This window comes from Zalophus californianus, chromosome 8, assembly GCF_009762305.2.
Source record: "Zalophus californianus isolate mZalCal1 chromosome 8, mZalCal1.pri.v2, whole genome shotgun sequence".
Classification (NCBI taxonomy): Eukaryota; Metazoa; Chordata; class Mammalia; order Carnivora; family Otariidae; genus Zalophus; species Zalophus californianus.
Genome location: NC_045602.1, coordinates 36388755 through 36414154, shown reverse-complemented (window position 1 = coordinate 36414154; position 25400 = coordinate 36388755). Strand labels below are relative to the sequence as shown.

The following is a 25400-nucleotide window of genomic DNA, read 5'->3' as shown; positions in this document are numbered from 1 at the left end:
CAGATCCTGCCACTCCATTTTCTTGATCAATGAATAGAATAATTAAAAGTTCCCCCCAAATGCGTAAGCCCTTAAATTGAAGCATTTGTAAATAATTCTCTATCTTATAGGGGAAAGAATCTTAGAATATGCCACCCAGTTTGTCTCCATCATATGACCAAGGATTTCAGCTCCAAACAGTCTGAAATTAACATTGGTCAAGAAGAAGATGCAGGGTTTTTGTTTTCAGGCTCTGCTTAACCTGGGTCTTCTTTCTCCTCCTCTTGGGAAGCCAGTGCAGAATCACAATAGAAATGCTCCCTTCTTCGCTTCTGATTCAGCTCGCCACCCGGCTTACCCTGAAACCTCTTGTCAAGGAGGTACTCACAGTAACTGCCAGCTCTGAATACAGGGTCCCTGGGGCAGGTCAGGGAATCCAGGGGAAATGGCAAAAGAGCAGAACTGCACATCTAATTGGAGCTGACAATATCGAAGAGGTCACTGAACTAAACCAGCAAGCGATTGATCATGTAAAGATTATCTCAGAGTTCAGATTTTAAAGTCTATGGACTATACTTTCCCACTGGCCAAGAAATACATTCTTGAAGCCTAAGAAAACATTCTCTGACATGTGTTTGCACAAGGAAACTTTTAACATGTGCAAGCGCTTTTCAGAAACATAAATGGACAAGCTGAATCTTTTTAAGAGAAGTCCCTGGAGACTGCCCTTGTCTTATCAGGCCAGCCAGGATTGCTCAAAGAAAGGAATTATTTGAGGCTGGGTGCAGTAACAACCACAACAAAAACACCACACAAAAAAAAAACCCGTGTGGTAAAGGGACGCTTACCCCTCGAGGCTAGGAAGGGAAGTAGCAGAGTAACATTGACCTGGCAGCAAAGATCTGGTGGGATAGGGAAGAGACAGGAGGCCATCCATCCCCATAAACATCTGAGACACTCTGGGAAAGAAGGCTTGTCACTTCTGGCAAAAACCTTGATTTGGGAAAGTCTGCACAAGCCAAAATGCTGGCATTAAAGTGTGATCTAAATAATGCACACCACGTGTGTCAGTTCCTACCATAATTAGTTGTTGAAGGCCAACAAAATGGTCAGTACTGTAAGCACTAAAAAAAAAAAAAAGAAAAAAAAAAGGCTTTGCCCAAAGAGCCTGTAGCCTCATTTTTGCTATTTAGCATAAACTGTAAAACTAAAATTCTCTGTTACCTCTTAATTATCCCTACCACTACCTGAGCCACTGTCCAAAAATAAAAATAAAACAGCCAACCCACCGAAATGAATAACCAAAACATGTAAGAGATTGAAACAGTCCTTGAGGGAGAGAGGGCTCATTTGATATGCTCTCCCATTTTAAAAGGGAAATGAAGGGGGAAACACTGAAAGCAATGAAGGAGAAATCCATTCCCCGTTATGTCAATCCTCAATGGCCTGAGTTTATGATGGGCTTATTCTCCCTCTCACTCCCACCGGAGAAAGAGCGTTCACCGGAGTCTCCTCACCATCATGACTGCAGCTTTGTAACTCCCCTGCAGAAGGCAACAGCTGCCGAAGCACGCCAGGTAGCTAAATCATCTATGCTGTTTAGGGAAAATGGGACCCGCCCAGGGAAATGATTTTTGTGGGGAAAAAATAATAACTGTCAGAAGAAACAAATAAATAAAAATTCTGGGTGGGGTTTCTTTTTTCCCCTTTAATGAGAGCAGGGTGACCTCACTACCGTGGTTTAGGGAAAGAAAAAACTGACCAACCAAACACTCAAAAGATGTTTGGTTGTCACGTCACCATTGGCAGGAAAGCTAAGCTCTTAGGGGCAGTCTCACTTGAAGCAGACTCGCTCATTAACTGCAGATGCAGAGTCAGTTTCCTAACCTATCAGAGCCTCAGTTTCTCCACCTAACAATTAGGGACAATAGTATCTTCCTAGAAAACTATAGGATATTTAACACAATGTTACACGTAGAGTGCTTAGCCTGATGTCTAGCAACATGTGCTAAATTACCAGAAGTGGCTTACCGTCATGTTATGGGATGGTTATTGCGAGGGAATAAGGTAAAGTATACAGAAGGTGTTCGATACAGAGCCTGGCACATAGTGAGCATTCAGTTCAGTCCTTATTCTTGCTATGTATGACCTTGGACATCACTGACTATTGTAGAGAACTAGCACCTGGGCAGGAGGACAGGAAGAACATATTCCAACACAACCCTCGCTTGAATCTGTCATTCTAAACCCTGATCACCTCTAACTAGCACTTGTGGGGCAGGAAAACCTGCTAACCAAAGTTCAGATTCTAAAGGACAAACTCAGCAAAAATGAAGAATAGACTGAGTAGCCACACCTACACTCCTGCCCCGAGCTTGCACATATATTTACCCAAACCCACGTCTAGAAAGAACTTCAAAATTTATGTATTCCTTTGTCATTCTTAGGAAAACCCAGTATCAAACAAGGAACTACGAAGGACAGTGAAAGAAGTAAATAGTTTCTTTATTCGGAGGGAGTAGGAACTAAAGAAATAGAGACTTCTTTAGATTTATAGAGCAGTGATTTCGCCCTGCGGGCTGTGACACATTCATGGAGAGGGATCAATTTAGAGTGTCTTGACGAACTGTTTTTTATTAATGAGAATGGAAGGGAAACTAATGAAGTTCACCACATATACTAATGATAGTAAAAGCAAGATTGTTTTGTGAGATTCTGTTTGGGTTGCCATGTGAATTTTCCTGTCAGTCACGGTTAAAAACACTGCTTCCTGCCAGTAATGAGGGCTTGGCTCCTGGTAAGGAAACACCAGCGCACACCGTGCCCTCCTGCAACACGGTGCAAAGGGGAATACAAACAAAAGCATCTCTTCCAGTCATTTACTCGTTGCGGGTGGGAAGGATGACAAAATGGCGCTGGTACTGTTCTCACAGAGTTGTCACAAGGCGTCCAATTAACAAGAGCAGGTAAAGTGCGCAAAGCAGTGTCTGCACATGGTAGGTGCTGAGAAAGTGTTGTCTGACATTAGACACATGAAGGCTTAGCATATGTCTCCCTCCACTAAAGCGCTTGGGCAACTGTTCTAAATCTGAGTGCCTCAGGCCAGAGAGAACACACAGAGGATGTGAGGTTGACCTCAGGAAGAAGGAGAGTCTGGTCCTCAACAGGTTTCCTGCCACTCTGAACTGCGAAACGATGGGCAGAATCCTCACCTGTGCAGAGAGGTCAAAGGTGGCTTCAGTCTGGATCCCTCTCACGTTGCTCCCATGGCCCCTCTCGGTCATTGCAAACATCCCAGTGTATTTCTGCTCCTGGAGTTTGCCAAATATTAGAAGGGAATTAGCTTGTCAGATGCTTGCTCTAACTGCAGACCTCTGATCATCAAGGATGTGGGTGAGAGAGGGAGCGGTGAGTTGGAGATAATTCTAAGAGTTCAGCCTGGTAACAGCTAATGTGATAACAACATGACAATTCTTTTAAAAAATAGTCTTGAAATTCTCATTCTGAACAAGATTCTCACTGACACTAATTCTCTTGTTTATTTTCTATCTCTGCAAACATGCACACACGTACACATCTAGTTAGTACGAATTAAGGCTCTCCATAGAAGAAGACATCTATTGAGGTACCTGCCATACCTGGAGTGGCTGAAGCCACTTAGTGACATGTTCTGGACTTCCAAGGTTCCTGACGGCACCACCAAATAGCCAATAAATTATTCCACACTGAAAACAAGGACAATATAGACCATTGTTAGTGAGAGTCAACAATTTAATGACAACTAAACCCCTGGCCAAACTCCATTCAAGGAGAATTTGTTCCGCTCATCAAGCTTTACATAAGCCCCACAAGTGGCAAAGCATGCATGCCCTTCCCCTTTATTGCCTGGAATGCTCCAGTTCCTTTCTGCAGGCATAGCTCATGGTTGTCTCTCTTGGACAGGCCACCCCAACACCACAAAGCATCAGTCCTTCATCCAGTTCAGCCCACCAAATTACTTTTTTTTTCATTTTATTTCATCATGATAAGTGCACTCTTTAATCCCCATCCCGTTTCTTTTTTTTTTTTTTTTTTAAGATTTTATTTATTTGACAGAGAGAGACACAGCGAGAGAGGGAACACAAGCAGGGGGAGTGGGAGAGGGAGAAGCAGGCCTCCCGCAGAGCAGGGAGCCCGATGCGGGGCTCGATCCCAGGACCCTGGGACCGTGACCTGAGCCGAAGGCAGACGCTTAACGACTGAGCCGCCCAGGCGCCCGTTTCCCCTAACCCCTCACCCACCTCTCAGTAACCATCAGTTTGTTCTCTATAGTTAAGAGTCTGTTTCTTAGTTTGTCTCTTTTTTTTCCCTTTTCTCACTTGTTTTGTTTCTTAAATTCCACATATGAGTGAAATCATATGGTATTTGTCTTTCTCTGACTTATTTTGCTTAGCATTGTACTCTTTAGCTCCATCTATGTTGTTGCAAATGGCAAGATTTCATTCTTTTTTATGGCTGAGTAATATTCCATTGCATATATACACCACATCGTCTTCATCCATTCATCAGTCGATGGACACTTGGGCTGCTTCCATAATTTGGCTATTGTAGATAATGCTGCTATAAACATAGAGGTGTAAGTATCCCTTCGAATTAGTGTTTTTGTATTTTGGTTGTAAATACCCAGTAGTGCAATTACTAGATTGTAGGGTAGTTTCTATTTTTAACTTTTTGAGAAAACCATACCATTTCTTACAGTGACTGCACCAGTTCACATTCCCACCAGCAGTGCACGAGGGTTCCTTTTTCTCCACATCCTCGCCGACACCTGTTTCTTGTGTTTTTGATTTTAGCCATTCTGACAGGTGTGAGGTGATAGCTCATTGTAGTTTTGATTTGCATTTCCCTAACGATGAGTGATATTGAGCACCTTTTCATGTGCTTGCTGGCCATCTGTGTGTCTTCTTTGAAGAAATGTCTGTTCATGCCTTCTGCCCATTTTTGAATTGAATTATTTGTTTTGGGGGTATTGAGTTGTATTAGTTCTTTATATATTTTGAATATTAATCCTTTATTGAATATGTCATTTACAAATATATTTTCCCATTCAGTAGGTTGACTAGTTTTGTTGATTGTTTCTTTCACTGTGCAGAAACATTTTGTTTTGATGTAGTCACAAATAATTTATTTTTGCTTTTATGTGCCTTGCCTCAGGAGACATATCTAGAAAAATGTTGCCACAGCCAAGGTCAGAAAGATTACTGCCTGTTTTGTCTTCTCGTATTTTTATGGTTTCATGTCTCACATTTATGTTCTTCAATCCATTTTGAGTTTATTTTTGTGTATGGTGAAAGTGGTCCAGTTTCATTTTTCTACATGTGGCTGTCTAGTTTTCCCAACACCATTTGTTGAAGAGACTGTCTTTTTCCCATTGTATAGTCATTCCTCCTTTGTCAAAGATTAATTGACCATATAATTGTGGGTTTATTTCTGGGTTTTCTGTTCTATTCCATTGATGTACATCTCTATTTTTATGCCAGTAACACATACAGTTTTAATTACTACAACTTTGTAATATAACTTGAAATCTGGAATTGTGATACCTCCAGTTTTGTTTTTCTCACAAAAATACTTCTGAACGTTCAGTCTGCCGCATCTGCTCAGGGGCTAGCTTAGTGCCTGGTATGTAGAAGATGTGTAACAAAGTATTTGTGCACTGATCCCAGGCACTGGCCCAGTCTGCAGAGGTGAGCCCTACCATGAGAAACAGTCAGCAAACAGGAAAGCGGATGAAAAATGCAATGCTGCATAATGAGCAGGCATTCAGCCAGGGATGAGACAGCCTGGGCTCAAAGCACCCCTCAGCTACCCACTGGCTGAGGAACCTTCGACAAATGGCAATCCTCAGTTTCCACATCTGACAAATGTAGTGCGTGATGAGTGCTCCCACTTACTGAACAGTCACCCTTCTAAGCATTGAGCTTCATACACACAAGCCCACTGGGATTCTCACAATCACACTGGGAAAAACATCTCATCACCCCCACTTGACAGACAAGGACACAGGTTCAGAGAGAGGAGTGACGTGTCCAAGGCTGTACCCTGAGATGGTGAGCAGGGCTGGGGTCCAAACCCAAGCTGCCTAATGCCTAATAGCACTGCATAAGGTTGCTGCGAGAATTCAGTGACGGTCAACTGCCAAGTACTTTGGTCTCTTATAAACCCTGGAAAAGTATTGCTGGCAAGGAGGAAGTGGAGGAGGAGGAAGATGAGGAGGAAGATGAGAAGGAAGATGAGAAGGAAGGGTAGCTGGAGTGGGGCCATTTGAGGGGAGTAGGGGACTGATGACAAAGACAGAAGAGCTCAAGTGTATAGACACTGGCTGTGTCTGCAGATTAGCATGACTTCCTCTGCCCGGCCACCCAACCCCAGCTTTCCTCTGGGGAGCCCTCCTCTCCCACAGTCAGTCCAAGTGGTTTGTGGCTGATGTTGACCTCCACCCCCAACTCTAGGATGAGCCTAGGACCAGGACTGGCCAACCTGCATAATATCTATAATATCCTGGCCACAGGGGATGGCTTCAGCATAGACCTGTGCTCTGGGTGGGTCCAACCATAGCATCCTCCGGGACACATGGGTGAGCTAGTAGGCAAAAGAAGCTCTCTCTTTTTCATTGCAATGGAATCTGGAAGTATGGAGGCCTAGTGCTGCTGGCTGCTCTTGCCATCATGAGAGCTGGTGTATGAAACCAACAGATGAAGTCACAGTAGGGAGAAGGAGACAAAGCAGAGACATGAGAGAGACCAGGTCCCACATATCCACACCTGCTGCACTCTGGACTCTTCTGTTACAACAGCCAATAGGTATACCCTTTCTCCCTGGGGTCATTACAGTTGAATGAGCTTTAGTGGACACAGTAACCCTAAGGAAGACCCTGCAGGAAGGGAAATGGCAGGAATGGAATCTTCAGATACTCCCACCCAAGAACTGTCACCAGCCTCGGGCAAGAACCAGTCCCCACACTCCACATGTGTGATTGGCCTGGTACTAACTGTCTGAAAGGGCACTTTACCAACTTTAACAGCTCTGACATCATGACAGACGGATTTCATTAATCACATCTGACATATGAAGTGCTTTCATTTGGAGAATCATTAAGCATCCTCGGAATCATCATGACACTGAAAATCACATTACTAATTCCAACCTCAGGAAGATGCAATCAATCCAAATAGTGATTTTTCCCCCCATTAATCATCTTGGAAATCAAGTTAAAAAAAGCATTTTTCTAAAACTAAAACAGGTTGAATTTTCCACCCCTAAATCTCTCTAGTTGGTGGCTAATGCATTATTTACAAATATATTCCTTCTCTGGATTTTAAATCCTTCCTCCTCTTTAGAAAGGGGGGTTGGGGAGAATATTTTATCCACATTTTTGAAAACTTCCATCCATTAAATGTCATTAGGAGGAGCACTGGGCTGGTGAAGGAAATTTGTAGGTTTGCAGAAACTGCAGTAGTTAACAGGTGGTATCTGCGTGACCCCAGTCCACACAGTCACTTAAAATGTGAGGATTTTCCCCTAAGTGCTGGTCAGTGTGTTGCCAAAGCCACGTTCTCTGAAAGCAGATAATCTGACCCAATGGGGCCGATGCAGGGGAAGCACCTGAGGGTTCCAAGCAAATGACTCTCTCGCCTGACCCAAGCTTTCAGCAGGGGCCTCCTCTGAGGAGCATGGAGCCCAGCCCAGCCAGCAGAAAGGAGGTGCCCACCAAACAACCACTGAGGTAAGCCAGTGAGCAGTGGCCAGACTGCGTTGGTGAGAAGTAAGGGTATTCAAGGTAGATTCTGGAGAGAGAGCTGATGGGTTGGATTTGGGAGAAGAAGGCAAGAGAGGACTCTAGGTGACCCCTGAGTTTTTAACCTGAGACTCCAGATGGATGAAAGCCCATTAACTGCTTGGTGGGGGCCGGGTGAGGGGTTGCTTGCAAGAGGAGGCAGGGAGGAGGGGACCGATTCACTAAGACAGGGATGCAGGAACTGAATGAAGTAGGGCACTAACCTATCACAAGGGAGCAGGGCCAAGTGTCCTCTCGCTGCCTTCACTGCCCAGTGGGCACCCTGGCCTCCAGCCCACCTCAGCAGACAGGACCCAGAGAAGTCTATTTGTTCTGAGAAAGACCAAAGAAAACAGTGGCAAGGAAATAAAACAAAGGGGAGGACACCTAACAAAATCTCTAAATCTATACCCACCTTGCACTGTTTGTTTGGGAAAGCTCCCTCTCTCCTTTCTCACTCTTCTGGAGGAGGAGAAGGACAGCTACATCAGGTACATGAGGTCATGAGCACAACATGCCCAATGACGGCTGGCAGTAGCCTCTGGAGGCCATGGTCAGAGCTACCTGAGGGCTGGGAACTGCGGTCAGGGCAGGTTGAGGGGGTTCAAGGATGGGGCCTCTTCACTGCCAAGTGATGACCAACATGTCCCACCATGGCAGGGAAAGCAAGTGGGCTGGAGCTGGAACACAGGTTGATTTCACCTCAATCCACTGACTGAGCCACTACCTAGAAGACTGCTAGGAAGGGTTCTGGGCCACATCTTGGGGGAGTGCCATCCTGGCCACTTACCAAGTTCCTGCTACATGTCAGCCATAGCATGCAGCTCCTCATAGGCATCATCAATTTAAATCTGAACACAGCCCATGAATGGGCATTAGCAGAAGAGAAAACAAAGGTCGCCCATCATGAACTTAGATTAAAAGAAATGTTTGTGAACTTTCACTGTGAAGTCCTAGAGACAGGAAGTAAACCCACGTCATTCTGACTGTCTCCCTGCCACGATGGACCAGGCAGGTCTGTCATGCACGCCAGGAAGTCTGCCAGTGTAATGGCTATGATAGGCCGGGCCCTTCCTACACCATAGTCCAACAGTGGGTCCCCTAAAGAACGTTCAACTACATTCAGACTCTTTTCATTCCAAGAGCAAATGGAACACACTGAGGCACTGCAAGTGGTTTTTGACACAATGGTGACCCCAGAAAGGATAGTGCTGTGGACTGCATTGGCTTTCCCCCAAAATGCATATGCTGAAGCCTTAACCCTCAATGTGATGGTATTAGGATATGGGATATGGGGTCTTTGGGAACTAATTAAATTTAAATGAGGTCATTAGTGGAACCTTCATGATGGGATTAGTGCCCTTATAAGAGATACCAGAGAGTGCTCTCTCTGTCTGTCTCTCTCTGCCCAAACCCAATGTGAGGACACAGTAAGAAGGCAGCCATCTACAGGAATTGAATCAGCTGGACCTTGATCTTGGCAGCCTCTAGAATTGTGAGAAAATTAATTTCTGATATTTAAGCCACATGAACTGTAGTATTTTATCATGGCAGCCCAAACAAACTAAGACAGACAGTAGGGTGGTTCAGATAAAGAAAAAGGGGAATAGTCATAGGGAAGAAGAAAAGGAAGGATGTCATATTTCTTTGGGCCCTAGAGTCCCTCCGGACTACATCAGTGTGTCTGGTAGAAGATCTTGGGGGCTGGCTCCCAAGCTAAAGCAGGGATTCAAAGCCCTCAGTAAAGGAAGTCTTTTCTTGGCACCTCTCACTTTCCCACCCAACCTCCCTGTGAGTCATTCTCAGAGCCAGCCCCTGGCCCTGCCACCACTTGGCTGTGTTAGTCCAACTATGTTTGTCTAAAACGCTCAGGGACACCCAGAGCCTTTGGATAACACAGACGTGGAGGGAGAGAGAAAAGGGGCCCAGGCCTGTGGGGCACAGATGACTTAGATGAACTGCTGCGGACACTCCCTCATCAGGCTGACAGCCAGCCCATGCGCAGGTGTAAAAGGAAAGCAGGTAGAGGTTACCAGCTGCTCGTGGGCTGGCAGCGAGGTCTGGGGATACCCTGACCAACCCAGGGCTCACAGGAACTGTTCTGAGCACACCACATCTCCCTCCATTGCCCAAAGGAAAGACAGACAACGGCCCTCCGGGCTGGACTCCGGAGCACCATCTACACATTCTTCTAACTGTCTGGGATATCCAAGCACAAGAAAAACAAGTCCTCTGCAATGAATGATGTGTGGGAAAGCAAACAGCATTCATGATAACTTTTGTTAAATTTTTAAAGTTTTTTTTTATTGTGGCACAATGCATTTAACATAGTTTGCGTTTAAGCCATTATTAAGTATACAATTCAATGGTATGAATTAGATTCACACTGTTGTGCGACCATCACCACTATCTCCAAAACTTTTTCATCACCCCAAACACGAACTCTGTGCCCTGCCACCACTCCCCATTCTTTTGCTCCTCCAGCCTCTTGTAACCCATAATCTGCTTTCTGTCTCTACGAATTTGCCTATTCAAGAAATTTCACGTAAGTGGAATCATACAGTATTTGTCCTGTTGTGTCCGGCTTATTTCACTTAGAGTCATGTTTTCAAAGTTCATCCATGTTGTAACATGTGCCAGAAGTTCATTCCATCATATGTATGTACATTTTGTCTATCCGTTCTTCTGTTGACAGACATTTGGTTTGTTTCCACCCTTTAGCTATTGTGAATAATGCTGAAATGAACATTGGCATACAAGTATCTGTTTGAGTCCCTGTTTTCAATTTTGGGGGGTATATACCTAGGAATGGATTTCCTGAGTCACATGGTAATTCTACATTTAACTTTGCTAGTAAGCCCATTTCGATTCTATATATTCATTTGATTCTCCTGTATTGACACTATATAACACGAATGTAGGGGATGATAGTCTTCAAGAAATTTGCTTTCTAGTGGTGCTAAGAGACATACAGCAATTAGACACATGACTAAATTCAAAAGATCAAAGCAGGCACATACTGTGGCAGACAACTGAAAGGTACAAAGACAGATGACAAGTAGATAGGATTTAAACTGCAGGCTTGAGGGAGGCTTCCCTGAGGGGAGGACACTTGGTCTGGGACTTGAAGAATGACCAGGTGTCAGGCAGGTGAAGGAGGGGAAAAATTCCATTCTAGGGTGATGGCAAGAGTGGCCCAAAAGTGGATGAGAAGAATGAAAGAAGGCCAATATGTCAGGTCTCCTAGGGAGGAGGACAAAGTGAGACAGAAGGTATCTGGAGAAGTGAGTAGGGCCAAACCACACAAGAATCCATGGGCCATATCAAAACTAGGAGGGCTTCTCTAAAGCATAAGGAGAAGAAGTTTTAAGCAGAGGAGTGACACGATCAGGGAAGCATTTTTAAAGACCTATTTCTTTCTTTTTTTTAAAGATTTATTTATTTGAGAGAGAGAGAGAGAGCATGGGGGGGGTGGGGAAGAGGGAGAGGGAGAGAGAGAGAATCTCCAGCAGACTCCCCGCTGAGCCCAGAGCCTGATGCAGGCTCGATCCCATGACCCTGAGATCACGACCTGAACCAAAATCAAGAGTCAGACGCTTGACTGAACCACCAGGTGCCTCAAGACCTATCTTTAAATCTATTCATATTTTCCTCTAGGATACTCAGGAGCAAAACTTTTTTAAAAGCTTTTTATTTTGGAAAATTTCAACCAAAATCCAAGAGTATAATGAACTCAGCTATGACCAGCTCATGGTCCATTTTGCTTTATCCCCCAATCCACTTTCCCACTCTACATCCCAGGTAATCTTAAAGTTTATCCCAGACATCCTGTCATTTCATCCCTAAATATCTCCTATACATCTGTAAATGATAGTCTTTCTAAAAATGTAACTCTAAAAAACCATTACCCCACCTAAAAATATAATTCTTTAATATGACCAAATATCCAATGTTTACATTTCCCCCACTGACACATAGTTTTTCTTTAAGGTTTGTTGGAACCAGAATCTAAATAAGGTCCACACATTGCAAGTGGTCGAAATGTGTCTTAAGTCTGCTTTAAACTGCAGGCTGCTCCTCCCTTATTCATTCAAACATTCCCTGTGTAATTCTAGGCACTAGGGTCAGTGCAAGACCCTAAAGATGCCGAGGAGACGGTTCCCCACCTAGAATGCTGGAACACCCAGCGGGGATTTCTGCATGGTCATATCCCACCACACGCTTGCTGAAAAGAAGAAGGTAGAGAGCAATATGGAAAAAACACAAACTGAGGATCATGAATCTAGATCAGGATCAGGGAACTCTAGTATTTCTGAGAGAGGAATCTATTTGTTGCATCTCAGCTGAATTTCTTCTGTCTGTAAGCCACAGCCAACCCAACTAGGAGGGAAGAGACCCGGCTGAAATCACAGGGAAGCCAGTCTCCCACAAAGGATCTAATGGTGGGTGCCTTCACCACCGATGAACTCACAATTTTCTTTGTTTTTAATTCCTACTCATTTTTAAATGTCTACAAGGCAAAAACAAAAATAACTGCCATTTTGGATTCACCAATGATTGACCTGTCTTTCCTGTCTGATCATTCTCTTCATGTTCTAGTAATTTCTCCCCTTTGGGGACATCAGGACTGAATGTTTGGATGCAGGCACAGTGGTGTCCAGGGAGAGAAAGGAGAGCATATGCAGGCCTACACAAATGGCCCTCCAGTGGGGACTTAGGGTACCATGAGGAGCCATGGCCATCACACCCACTGGACTATTCTGTTCACCATTCCTGATGAGCTGGGATACACAAAGCAAGTCCATGGTGCAATGCCATTTTATACCCATATGAACAGCAAAAATGAAGAAGGCTAAGAATTCCAAGCATTGTAGCATATTCACACAAAGGAATATGAGAAATGAATGAACTTCCATCCATATATCATTCTCAAAATGGTGAAACTATAGAGAATAGATTAGTGGTAGCCTAAGAACAAGAATGAGGTGGGAACTGGGTACAACTGCAAATGGGTAGCACTGTAAGTTTCTTTGTGGTGATGAAACAGCATGAATCCATATATAGAACCAAACTGCATAGAACTGCGCGCGCACACACACACACACACACACACACACACACACACACACACACTGGGGTGTATGTAAAAGCTAGTGAAATCTGAAGAAGGTCTATAGTCTAGTACTGTACTAGAACAGTACTGTAGCAGTGGTGATTTACTACTTTTACATTGCATTACAGCTGTATAAGATGTCACTACAGAGGGAAACTGGGTAAAGAGTTCATATGACTCTACGTATTATTCTTGTAACTTCCTGTGAGCATTATTATTTCAAAATAAAAATATTTAAAAAAACAAGTACGAAGGCGTGGCATGCCACAATACAGATTGATCTTAGTGATCATATTTAAGTGAAGAAAGTAAATCATGAGACTTTTTCTAAAAATTAAAACAAATGAAAATAATTGTTTGACAGTGCAGTACAACTAAACAAAAAGAAAAGCCAAGAACAAACAAGCACGAGGTTGAATATAATGGTTAAAGAGGAAATCAAGGGGATGGGTCATAAGGTGTACCATTTTACAAACATCTATTCCAGTAAACAGACTGATACCTGTGGGGTTCTACTTTGTGCTCCTTGCCGTTCAAAACTAAGTAGCAGCTAATGAAGGGCGGGGTGCCCAGAGCCTCTCACCTTTACTCCTGTGGCCATGTCCGCTATGGAGAGGACTTCTCCTATGACCAGGCTTCGACTGACAAAATTCTTTGTTTTCTCTGCCTGAAAACATGACAGACCCAATGTCAAGGTTTCCTTATGATTTTAAAATTAAATTAACATTTTAATTTAACTTAACATCTTCATAATAAACGTATGTTACTTTATTAATAAAACTCCACCGCAATAAAAGCAATTTTTGAATTTTAAATACGCCCACGACCCTACTGAAATAAACGTTTTCATCCAGGTTTTTAACGTGGCCTTCCAGTCTCTGACCACCTATGAGGAGAGTCGACTTCATCCCCACGGAGGGCAGGCTGCTGACAGACTCCCCCGGGGGCCTTGTGCTTCCTTAACCGAGTTTGTCCCTCGCGGCTCCCCGAGTCCGACACCCTCCATGCTTCTGCCTAGCAACGGCGGGATCTCCCTAGCAACGACGGTTCTGCCTAGCAACATGGGCCCGCCGCGTCTCCACGTGGGGTGGACCAATGCTCCCACCAACAGGGGACGCCTGGCTCCAGTCCCCGCGACAACCTTGGTGGGAAGACAGAGGATCCGGAAGGTTTGGGAACATTGTGTACACAGCAAAAGCAATATTCTTCACTTTCCTTTCTAGCCGTAGACCAACCCAGGGCTTGGATATATTAAACACCATGAGGTCCCAGTCCCCCTTCACTGCCCTCCTCTCTGTCGCTGTATACAACAGCCACAAATCCCAAAGCTAGGCGAGTATACTCTTCACCAGTGAGAAATGAGACAGGGCAAAAACCCTGAGGCTATTTCATTTTTAAAAGTCAGAGGCAGGCGGCATTTCCTTAGAAGGTGGTGGGCCCCTGAGTGCGCAGGTTGCAATTATCCACTGTTGGAATTAATGTTAGTCTTCCTTATTCTCCAGTCTCTTCTGAGACCCAGCCAACAAAGCTGGTGCTTGTTACCCTTGTGTACATGCGTGTGTACATGTGTGGTTTGTGCACACGTGTGTGTGTGTGTGTGCGCCTGTGTGGACCTGTGCCTGAAAACTGCCCCACTGGCATCAGGATGGTAACCAACCTTCCTAGGGTGACTCTGTTTCCACAATGGCTTAAGTTCTTTCCCCAAAACGCACTAGGTTTTCTCCTCCTGTAGGTTTTTACAATGTTTCTTTCAAGCATTATTAATTTTATCAAACAGCAGACTGTCAAGATTTATGACTCTTATGGCGGCTCCAACCCAATGCATCTTGTATCGATTATTTCTTAAAATAACTCCAGCTTGAGCATGAACCATTGTATGGCTCCAGCTTCAAAATCCTAACTGGAGAGGTAGTTATCAGCAAATAATTTAAAAAAAAAAAAAAACTGTAGCGGATATTTGCAGACTTTTTCAGAGGGCCCATGTGTCCTCTATCCTGTGGCTCCTCACAACCCTCCATGAGAGGCTAAGCAAGAAAGGAAGTACAGACCCCAAGTAACCAGATAGAAAAGTCTAGACTCAGGAGGTCAGACGACTTGTACAACCAGGATCACCTAGTAAGTGGAAAAGCAAGGCCAGAAACAAGATCTTCAGATTCCTTGGGTGCCTGGGTGGCTCAGTTGGTTAAGCGACTGCCTTCAACTCAGGTCATGGTCCTGGAGTCCCAGGATCAAGTCCCGCATCGGGCTCCCTGCTCGGCAGGGAGTCTGCTTCTCCCTCTGACCCTCTTCCCTCTCGTGCTCTCTATCTCTCATTCTCTCTCTCTCAAATAAATAAATAAAATCTTTAAAAAAAAAAAAGATCTTCAGATTCCTCATATGGACATCTTGCCCCCACCCCTCACTCTGAAGCTTATAGAAGTCCCAGGACCCTAGGTGGCCCAGACTTTATTGTCAGTGCACCCTTATTTTGTACCACCAGCCTTGTCCCCAGGGGACACCTGACATCAACACATCCCAGTGCCCAAGTGATCTTCCTGAGAGTCACCCCATCCTACATCATTACAACAAACCTTTCCTTACCTTAAACCACCTGCTCTGTTGTGGCCAAACCTAAACCATCAGGAGTAAGTAAATCCCTCAGAATCCCCAACTGGTCATAGTTTTCTTCATATTTCATTCCCTCCATTTATACTGTTGATGCAAGAGCATGCCTTTGTCATTAATGCTGTCCAACTGTGGTCATTTTTACTCACCAGTTTGAAATAAATTCAATCACATTTGCTAAAGAATCAACCCCAAACTTAGCCATCTTAGTGCATTATGAATTATTTATGATGATTATTTTCCTTCCCCAGTCTCTGCACAAGTCAGCAATCTTTGCTATTAGATCTGATGGGCAACGCCAATATGAGTTTGCCATTAATCCTCTGATGGTGATTTAAGGATTCATTTGGACTGGTTTATTTTAAGAAGTCAAGCAAAAACTAAACGAGAAAAATATGCAGCCAAGAATACTATATCCAGCTAGGCTCTCATTGAAAATTGAAGGAGAGATAAAAAGCTTCCAGGACAAACAAAAACTAAAGGAATTTGCAAACACGAAACCAGCCCTCCAAGAAATATTGAAACGGGTCCTCTAAGCAAAGAGAGAGACTAAAAGCAGCACAGATGAGAAAGGAACAGAGACAATATACAGTCACAGTCACCTTACAGGCAATACAATGGCACTAAATTCATACCTTTCAATAGTTACCCTGAATGTAAATGGGCTAAATGTCCCAGTCAAAAGACACAGGCTATCAGATTGGATTAAAAAACAAGACCCATCAATATGCTGTCTGCAAGAGACTCATTTTAGACCCAAAGACACCCCCACATTGAAAGTCAGGGGGTGGAAAACCATTTACCATGCTAATGGACACCAAAAGAAAGCTGGGGTGGAAATCCTTATATTGGATAAATTAGATTTTAAACCAAAGACTGTAATAAGAGATGAGGAAGGACACTATATCCTACTTAAAGGGTCTATCCAACAAGAAGATCTAACATTTGTAAATATCTATGCCCCGAACATGGGAGCAGCCAATTATATAAGGCAATTAATAACAAAAGCGAAGAAACACATTGACAGCAATACAATAATAGTGGGGGACTTTAACACCCCCCTGACTGAAATGGACAGATCATCAAAGCAAAAGATCAACAAGGAATAAAGACTTTAAATGACACACTGGACCAAATGGACTTCACAGACATATTCAGAACATTCCATCCCAAAGCAACGGAATACACATTCTTCTCTAGTGCCCATGGAACATTCTCCAGAATTGATCACATCCTAGGTCACAAATCAGGTCTCAACCGGTACCAAAAGATTGGGATCATTCCCTGCATATTTTCAGACCACAATGCTTTGAAACTAGAACTCAATCACAAGAGGAAAGTTGGAAAGAACTCAAATACATGGAGGCTAAAGAGCATCCTACTAAGGAACGAATGGGTCAACCAGGAAATTAAAGAAGAATTAAAAAAATTCATGGAAACCAATGAAAATGAAAACACAACTGTTCAAAATCTTTGGGATATAGCAAAGGCAGTCCTGAGAGGAAAGTATATAGCAATACAAGCCTTTCTCAAGAAACAAGAAAGGCCTCAAATACACAACCTAACCCTACACCTAAAGGAGCTGGAGAAAGAACAGCAAATAAAGCCTAAACCCAGCAGGAGAAGAGAAATCATAAAGATCAGAGCAGAAATCAATGAACTAGAAACCAAAAGAACAGTAGAACAGATCAACGAAACTAGCATCTGGTTCTTTGAAAGAATTAACAAGATTGATAAACCCCTGGCCAGACTTATCAAAAAGAAAAGAGAAATGACCCAAATCAACAAAATCATGAATGAAAGAGGAGAGATCACAACCAACACCAAAGAAATACAAACAATTATAAGAACATATTATGAGCAACTCTATGCCAGCAAATTAGATAACCTGGAAGAAATGGGTGCATTCCTAGAGATGTATCAACTACCAAAATTGAACCAGGAAGAAATAGAAAACCTGAACAGACCTATAACTACTAAGGAAATTGAAGCAGTCATCAAAAATCTCCCAACAAACAAAAGCCCAGGGCCAGATGACTTCCCAGGGGAATTCTATCAGACATTTAAAGGAGAATTAATACCTATTCTCCTGAAACTGTTCCAAAAAATAGAAATGGAAGGAAAACTTCCAAACTCATTTTATGAAGCCACCATTACCTTAATCCCAAAACCAGACAAAGACCCCATCAAAAAGGAGAACTACAGACCAATATCCTTGATGAACATGGATGCGAAAATTCTCACCAAAATACTAGCCAATAGGGTCCAACAGTACATTAAAAGGATTATTCACCATGACCAAGTGGGATTTATCCCTGGGCTGCAAGGCTGGTTCAACATCCGCAAATCAATCAACGCGATACAATACATTAACAAAAGAAAGAACAAGAATCATATGATCCTCTCAATAGATGCAGAAAAAGCATGTGACAAAGTACAGCATCCTTTCTTGATCAAAACTCTTCAGAGTATAGGGATAGAGGCTACATACCTCAATATCATAAAAGCCATCTATGAAAAACCTACAGCCAATAACATTCTCAATGGGGAAAAGCTGAGAGCTTTTCCCCTAAGGTGGGGAACACGGCAGGGATGTCCACTATCACCACTGCTATTCAACATAGTATTAGAAGTCCTAGCCACAGCAATCAGACAACAAAAAGAAATCAAAGGCATCCAAATCGGCAAAGAGGAAGTCAAACTCCCACTCTTTGCAGATGATATGATACTGTATGTGGAAAACCCAAAAGACTCCACCCCAAAACTGCTAGAATTCATACAGGAATTCAGTAAAGTAGCAGGATACAAAATCAATGCGCAGAAATCAGTGGCATTCCTATACACCAACAACAAGACAGAAGAGAGAGAAATCAAGGAGTCGATCCCATTTACAATTGCACCCAAAACCATAAGATACCTAGGAATAAATTTAACCAAAGAGGCAAAGGATCTGTACTCAGAAAACTATAAAATACTCAGGAAAGAAATTGAAGAAGACACAAAGAAATGGAAAAACGTTCCATGCTCATGGATTGGAAGAACAAACATTGTCAAGATGTCAATGCTACCTAGAGCAATCTACACATTCAATGCAATCCCCATCAAAATACCATCCACTTTTTTCAAAGAAATGGAACAAATATCCTAAAATTTGTATGGAACCAGAAGAGACCCCGAATAGCCAGAGGAATATTGAAAAAGAAAAGCAAAGCTGGCAGCATCACAATTCCAGACTTCCAGCTCTATTACAAAGCTGTCATCATCAAGACAGTATGGTACTGGCACAAACACAGACAGATAGATCAATGGAACAGAATCGAGAGCCCAGAAATGGACCCTCAACTCTATGGTCAACTCATCTTTGACAAAGCAGGAAAGAATGTCCAATGGCAAAAAGACAGTCTCTTCAACAAACGGTGTTGGGAAAATTGGACAGCCACATGCAGAAGAATGAAACTGGACCATTTCCTTACACCACACACAAAAATAGACTCCAAATGGTTGAAAGACCTAAACGTGAGACAGGAGTCCATCAAAATCCTAAAGGAGAACACAGGTAGCGACCTCTTCGACCTCAGCCGCAGCAACTTCTTCCTAGAAACATCGCCAAAGGCAAGGGAAGCAAGGGCAAAAATGAACTATTGGGATTTCATCAAGATAAAAAGCTTTTGCACAGCAAAAGAAACAGTCCACAAAAAACAAAAGACAACCGACAGAATGGGAGAAAATATTTGCAAATGACATATCAGATAAAGGGCTAGTATCCAAAATCTATAAAGAACTTATCAAACTCAACACCCAAAGAACAAATAATCCAATCAAGAAATGGGCAGAAGACATGAACAGACATTTTTCCAAAGAAGACATCCAAATGGCCAACAGACACATGAAAAAGTGCTCAACATCGCTCAGCACCCGGGAAATCCAAATCAAAACCTCCATGAGATACCACCTCACACCAGTCAGAATGGCTAAAATTAACAATTCAGGAAAGGACAGATGTTGGCGGGGATGTGGAGAAAGGGGAACCCTCCTACACTGTTGGTGGGAATGCAAGCTGGTGCAGCCACTCTGGAAAACAGTATGGAGGTTCCTCAAACAGTTGAAAATAGAGCTACCCTACGATCCAGCAATTGCACTACTGGGTATTTACCACAAAGATACAAATGTAGGGATCCGAAGGGGTATGTACACCCCAATGTTTATAGCAGCAATGTCCACAATAGCCAAACTGTGGAAAGAGCCAAGATGTCCATCGACAGATGAATGGATAAAGAAGAGGTGGTATATATACACAATGGAATATTATGCAGCCATCAAAAGGAATGAGATCTTGCCATTTGCAACGACGTGGATGGAACTGGAGGGTGTTATGCTGAGTGAAATAAGTCAATCAGAGAAAGACATGTATCATATGACCTCACTGATATGAGAAATTCTTAATCTCAGGAAACAAACTGAGGGTTACTGGAGTGGTGGGTGGTGGGAGGGAGGAGGTGGCTGGGTGATAGACATTGGGGAGGGCATGTGCCATGGTGAGCACTGTGAATTGTGCAAGACTGTTGAATCACAGATCTGTACTTCTGAAACAAATAATGCAATATATGTTAAGAAAAAAAAAGAAGATAGCAGGAGGGGAAGAATGAAGGGGGGGAAATCGGAGGGGGAGACGAACCATGAGAGATGATGGACTCTGAAAAACAAACTGAGGGTTCTAGAGGGGAGGGGGGTGGGGGGATGGGTTAGCCTGGTGATGGGTATTAAGGAGGGCACGTTCTGCGTGGAGCGCTGGGTGTTATGCACAAACAATGAATCATGGAACACTACATCAAGAACTAATGATGTAATGTATGGTGATTAACATAACAATAAAAAATTAAAAAAAAAAAAAAAGAAGTCAAGCAAAATTTCCAGAACTAAGACTAGGCTTAATTTGACTGACTGCCTTACCGGCATATATTTTTAGTATCTTCTCCACACAAATTCTCTTTTTTTCAATTCTTTCATTTTTGATTCATTAAATGTTCTTAATTAAAGAATGTCTAATATTGACAAGTTTCCCCTCTCATTCAACTGACAACATAATAAATCGTCTGTACTGAAAATGATCATTTAAATAATCAACATGTGTTTTTTGACATACATTTTTGCAGTATTTCTACATATCAATAGCTGCCTTCATTTAGACTTGATATATTCAAACCAAACTCAATTCCCATGTCAGAATATTAGTTTGTATTAATTTTAAATGATGATTCCATAAACGCATGGAGAATATGCTTAGGCTTATATTTTATCCTAAATTACACCCCAAGCTATTTACATTTCTGCATAATAGATTGTCTCAAACAGAAGAAAGGTAGTTTTCCCTAAATAGCCCCCATTTCTTTAGAGAGCACTCCATGTATCAGACCTTTGTGATGCAATATTCTGTGATAAATCAAGTTCTACAAAAATGTGCGTTTTGGTTTTATAAGCCCAGAGAGTCTCCACAAGTCATATATTCTTCTTCAACTAAAATCATCTTGACTCAGCACAGCTTGAGCCATCTTTTCTCTGATATTAAAAGACCCCCACCACCTCCTTCGCAACCCATCTGCAGCCCCAGCCAAGGGTACTGGACAGAAAGAGATTCCTGCTCTTAGTTTTCTATTATCAGTTCCCAAACTGGCATATTTCCTGCTTCTACCTCCTGGTTTCAATTTTCTATTTTGGTTATGTTTTCTCAGTCTTAATTGAATACATGTCCTTTGTTATAATTAACCTTGAAATGTTTTAGAAAAAGAAGGGACAGAGTAAAATATATAAATAAAATAAATAAATTGGTTTCAGGGGCCAGTCATCTGGGGCCAGCCTGAATGAGACTCTTGCCTACTACGCTAACCAGTCCTTGACCCTCCCTTGAAAAGAGATCCCAAGTCAAGCCACTTCATACATCTCCCACCATCACCTTGTGCCTGGACTATCGTAACAGCCTCCCAGCTGGCCTCCCTGCCTCTACTCTGCCCCAAACATCAGACACTATGATCTTTTTTATTATTATTAAGGTAAAACATATAGTGAAATGCACAGAGCTTAAGCACATGAGTTCTGATCAGTTATCTACCTGTGTAACCATCACACTAATTAAGATTATAGAATGTTCCCATCTCCTCCAGAAAGTGCCCTCAAGCCCCTTTTCAGAGTCCCCACCCCTACAGGCAACCACTGTTCCCATATTATCATCATCCATTAACTTTGCCTGTTCTTTAATTTACATAAAATGAATCACACAGAATGTACCTTTTTGTGTCTGCCTTCTTTTGTGTAAATAAGGCATCCCTGTTGATTTGTGTGTCAGTAGTTCTTTCTCATGACTCAGTGGTTTTCCATGAATATTCCACAGTTTGTCCAATCTCTTACTGATGAGCATTTGTGTTCTTTCCAGCCTGGGGTTATTATGAGTAAAGCTGATATACACATTCATGTAAGTTTTTTTGTGACATATGTTTCCATTTCTCTTTTGTAAATTCCCAGGGGTGCAATTGCTGGGTTAAAGGGTAGGTTTGTGTTTAATATTGTAAGGAACCACTAAACAGTTTTTCAAATGGCTAGACCATTTTACACTGCTATCAACAATACAGAAGACTTCTGGTTTCTCCGCATCCCTGTCAGTCCTGTGCATCTACTCCATTTTTAGCTATTCTAGAGGGAGTGTTATGGTTTAAATATGCATCTCTCAGATGACTAAAGGTACTGAGCACATCTGTCTATGCTTATTGGCCATATATACTTCTATGAAGTGTCTGTTCAGGTCCTTTGCCCATTTTTTAGATTGGGTTGTTTGTCCTTTTATCATTGAGCTCTAGGAATTCTTTATATATTCTGGGTACAAATTCTTCATACCTCGACACAATTTTTTTCAGATAAATGCACTGCAGATACTTTTTCCTAGTTTGTGGATTGCCCTTTTAATCTCTTAATGATGTCTTTTGATGAAAAACAGTTTTTGATTTTGATAAAGACAAATTTATCAGTTTTTTCTTTGACATGTTTAGCATTTGGGGGGGGTCCTCTCTAAGAAACCTCTGCCCATCCTAGAGTCAGAAGGACATTCCCCTTTGTTCTTCTACAAACTTTATAATTTTAGAACTTATGTTTAGGTATATAATACCTCTCAAATTATTTTTGTGTGTAGTATGAGATAGGGATCAAGGTTAACTTTTTTCTATATATTTATCTACTTGTTCCAGAACCATTCATTGAAAAGACTTTTCTTTTCCCATTGAGTTGCCTTGGCAACATTGTTAAAAAATCAATTGATCATATATGTATGGGTTTATTTCAGGACTCTCCGCAATGTCCCATTCATCTATTTGTCTGTCGTTATGCCAATACCACATAATCCTGAGTAGCTTTATAATAAGTCTTGAAATCAAGTAGTGAAAGTCTTCCAAATACGTCCTTTTTCAGAATTGCTTTAACAATTCCAGGTCTTCTGCATTTCCATATATGTGTTTTTGAATCAACTTGTAAATTTTGATCAAGGCACGATGATATTTTAAAAATAAACATCATGCTGTGCTTCCCCTTCTCCTCCCCCTCCCCACTACTACTGTGAAAACTCCCCAGTGACTACAGTTACTTTTGCAAGAAAATCCAAACTTCTAACCATGGCCTCCACACCTATCTTTTCTTACTCTCTGCCGGTTCCTTATTCTCTGCTGATCCTCTGCTGGGGCCACATAGTAGGGCACCTGAGCAGAGTGCTGGGAGAAGTCTGTAACAAAGGCTAGAATGTAGCCATTGTACTTCTGGTCTCCCCAGGAGCCTTGACCATGCCAGGAAAGCCCAATATCAGGAACAATGAAAGGTGACATTCTCATGGCTCTGTCTAAGGATATTTTTCTCCCTTTACAACAACATCAGTGTAGTATTCTGACAGTTTGGGATTTTCCAAATTCTTGCCTTAAATTTAATACCTTTTCTCTTGGCAGCTCATGCTTCCTACCAAATTCCTAGGTACTTTGGAAATTTTTTTGATTACTAGTGTAATCACATAACTTATCAATATTGACAGCATGTAATGATGAATGTATCATATTGATGAACAGTTTATTGCATGAGCTTACTTTTAGGTTAATGGAAAGTGCATTATTTTACATTAATTTTACTGTAAAAGGGTTTTCTACATATAAGATCATGTTATCTGTGAAGAGAGACGGTTTTACTTCTTCTCCAATTTACCATGTTTGATTATTTAAGTGTTTCCAATCATTTTATTATTCACCATGTTTGATTTTTATCGGCAGCATCGACAACCATCTGATGTACCATAAATTTACTTGTTCATTATTTTATTGTCTGCCCCCTCCCAGACTAGAAGTTCCATAAAAACAGGTTATGTTTTGCCCCCTTTGTTCACTGCCTCTTGAACAATGCCTGGCTTATCATAGATGTTCAGTAAATGGTTGTAAAATGAATGAATCGCCTCACCTGGCACATAGAAGGGACTTAGCAAATTATAGCAAGTAATAATTATTGTTATTTTTAACCTAATATTTCACTGTAAGAATAATAACTAAGCCTCAAAATAAGAAGTCTTCATTAAACCAAATTGTTCACAGTGCAGTAAATAAAGAACACCAGGATGCCGGCTACCCTAGAGTCCGTCCCTGCGTGGATCCCAACTCACTCCCTGGCACGCTCTTTCAAGTATTTCCTGTGGCCATTAGCTGCCAATCTACATAGAGGAACTTCTGTAAACAGGCCACTCTGTCCTGTCATCTCTGCTCAAATCCTCCACGGCATCCCTTGTGGCCAGGGCTGGCCAAGTGGCCAGGGTCCAAGTCCATAGAGCTGGAGCCGGGACAGGGACTCCTGCCAAAGGCAGCACACAAGACTGAGAGCTAGGGGCAGCCTGTCACAACCCACTAGGAAAAGCCTGGGTTCCAGTACAAACAGAAGCCAGAGGGCCAAGGGCAGAGCCAAGGCTAGGGTTTTAGAGCCAAGAGCTCAAAGTAGGTCAGGAGCCAGTACTGAGATGGGGCGGGGGAGGTGTACTTGGTCATGGTCTGCAGGACCAATCAGGGCTGGCACTGGTTTGTGTGGGCAGCAGAGCAGGCCTGGGCGGGATGGGCTGGTGTAAAGGGCTAGTGGCAGAGGAGACATCCTCACCTTCTTGGCATATTCTCTACTGAGCTCCTTCTCCACAACACACCCGTGGCCTCCATGTAACTTCCTGGGAAAGGCTGCTCCTTTTTTTAGGGGTTAATTAGGAATGCAACCATTCTCCGCATTCCCAAATGCCTTCTAAGGTGAGCTGACCTCAGAATCTTATTCCATTTTAGATATGATCATCCACCTGGTATTTCTTTAAATACAAAAACAAAAACCATCCCAAACTGAGACTAAAATTCTGATTGAAATAATAATTATATTATAATAAATATAATATAAATGGAAAGCCATGGTATAATAAATATAAGTCTCCTGCCAGTTCCCTTTCAAGCTGATCTGAGAGTGGACTTTCTGAGAAAAAACAGTGGATGATTTAGATCAGTGGTTCTCAAATTTTATGGTCTCTGGACCTGCTTACATTCTTAAAAATTGTCAAAGATTCCAAAGAGCTTTTGTTTATGCAGGCTATGTCCATAATTTACCACACTAGAGGGGCGCCTGGGTGGTTCAGTCATTAAGCGTCTGCCTTCAGCTCAGGTCATGATCCCAGGGTCCTGGGATCAAGCCCCATATCGGGCTCCCTGCTCCACGGGAAGCCTGCTTCTCCCTCTCCCACTCCCCCTGCTTGTGTTCCCTCTCTCACTGTGTCTCTCTCTGTCAAATAAATAAACAAAATCTTAAAAAAAAAAAAATTTACCACACTAGAAATTAAAACTGAGAATTTTTTAA

At 42.4% G+C, this 25400-nt stretch overlaps 1 protein-coding gene across 6 annotated transcripts in view; it reads right to left on the bottom strand.

The window, feature by feature from the left end:
• ACOXL (acyl-CoA oxidase like) overlaps positions 1-25400 on the bottom strand; it is a 357812-nt gene that overhangs the window by 292067 nt on the left and 40345 nt on the right. For 3 of the 6 annotated variants that reach the window (XM_027621418.2, XM_027621416.2, XM_027621419.2), the window contains exons 3-5: positions 13492-13575; positions 3618-3704; positions 3192-3290 (exon numbers count right to left, since the gene is read on the bottom strand). In XM_027621418.2, the coding sequence (XP_027477219.1) occupies positions 3192-3290; positions 3618-3704; positions 13492-13575 (270 nt within the window). Of the gene's footprint in view, positions 1-3191; positions 3291-3617; positions 3705-13491; positions 13576-13740; positions 13877-25400 lie in introns of those variants that run through there. The other 3 variants (XM_027621420.2, XM_027621421.2, XM_027621417.2) reach the window with 3 other exon arrangements.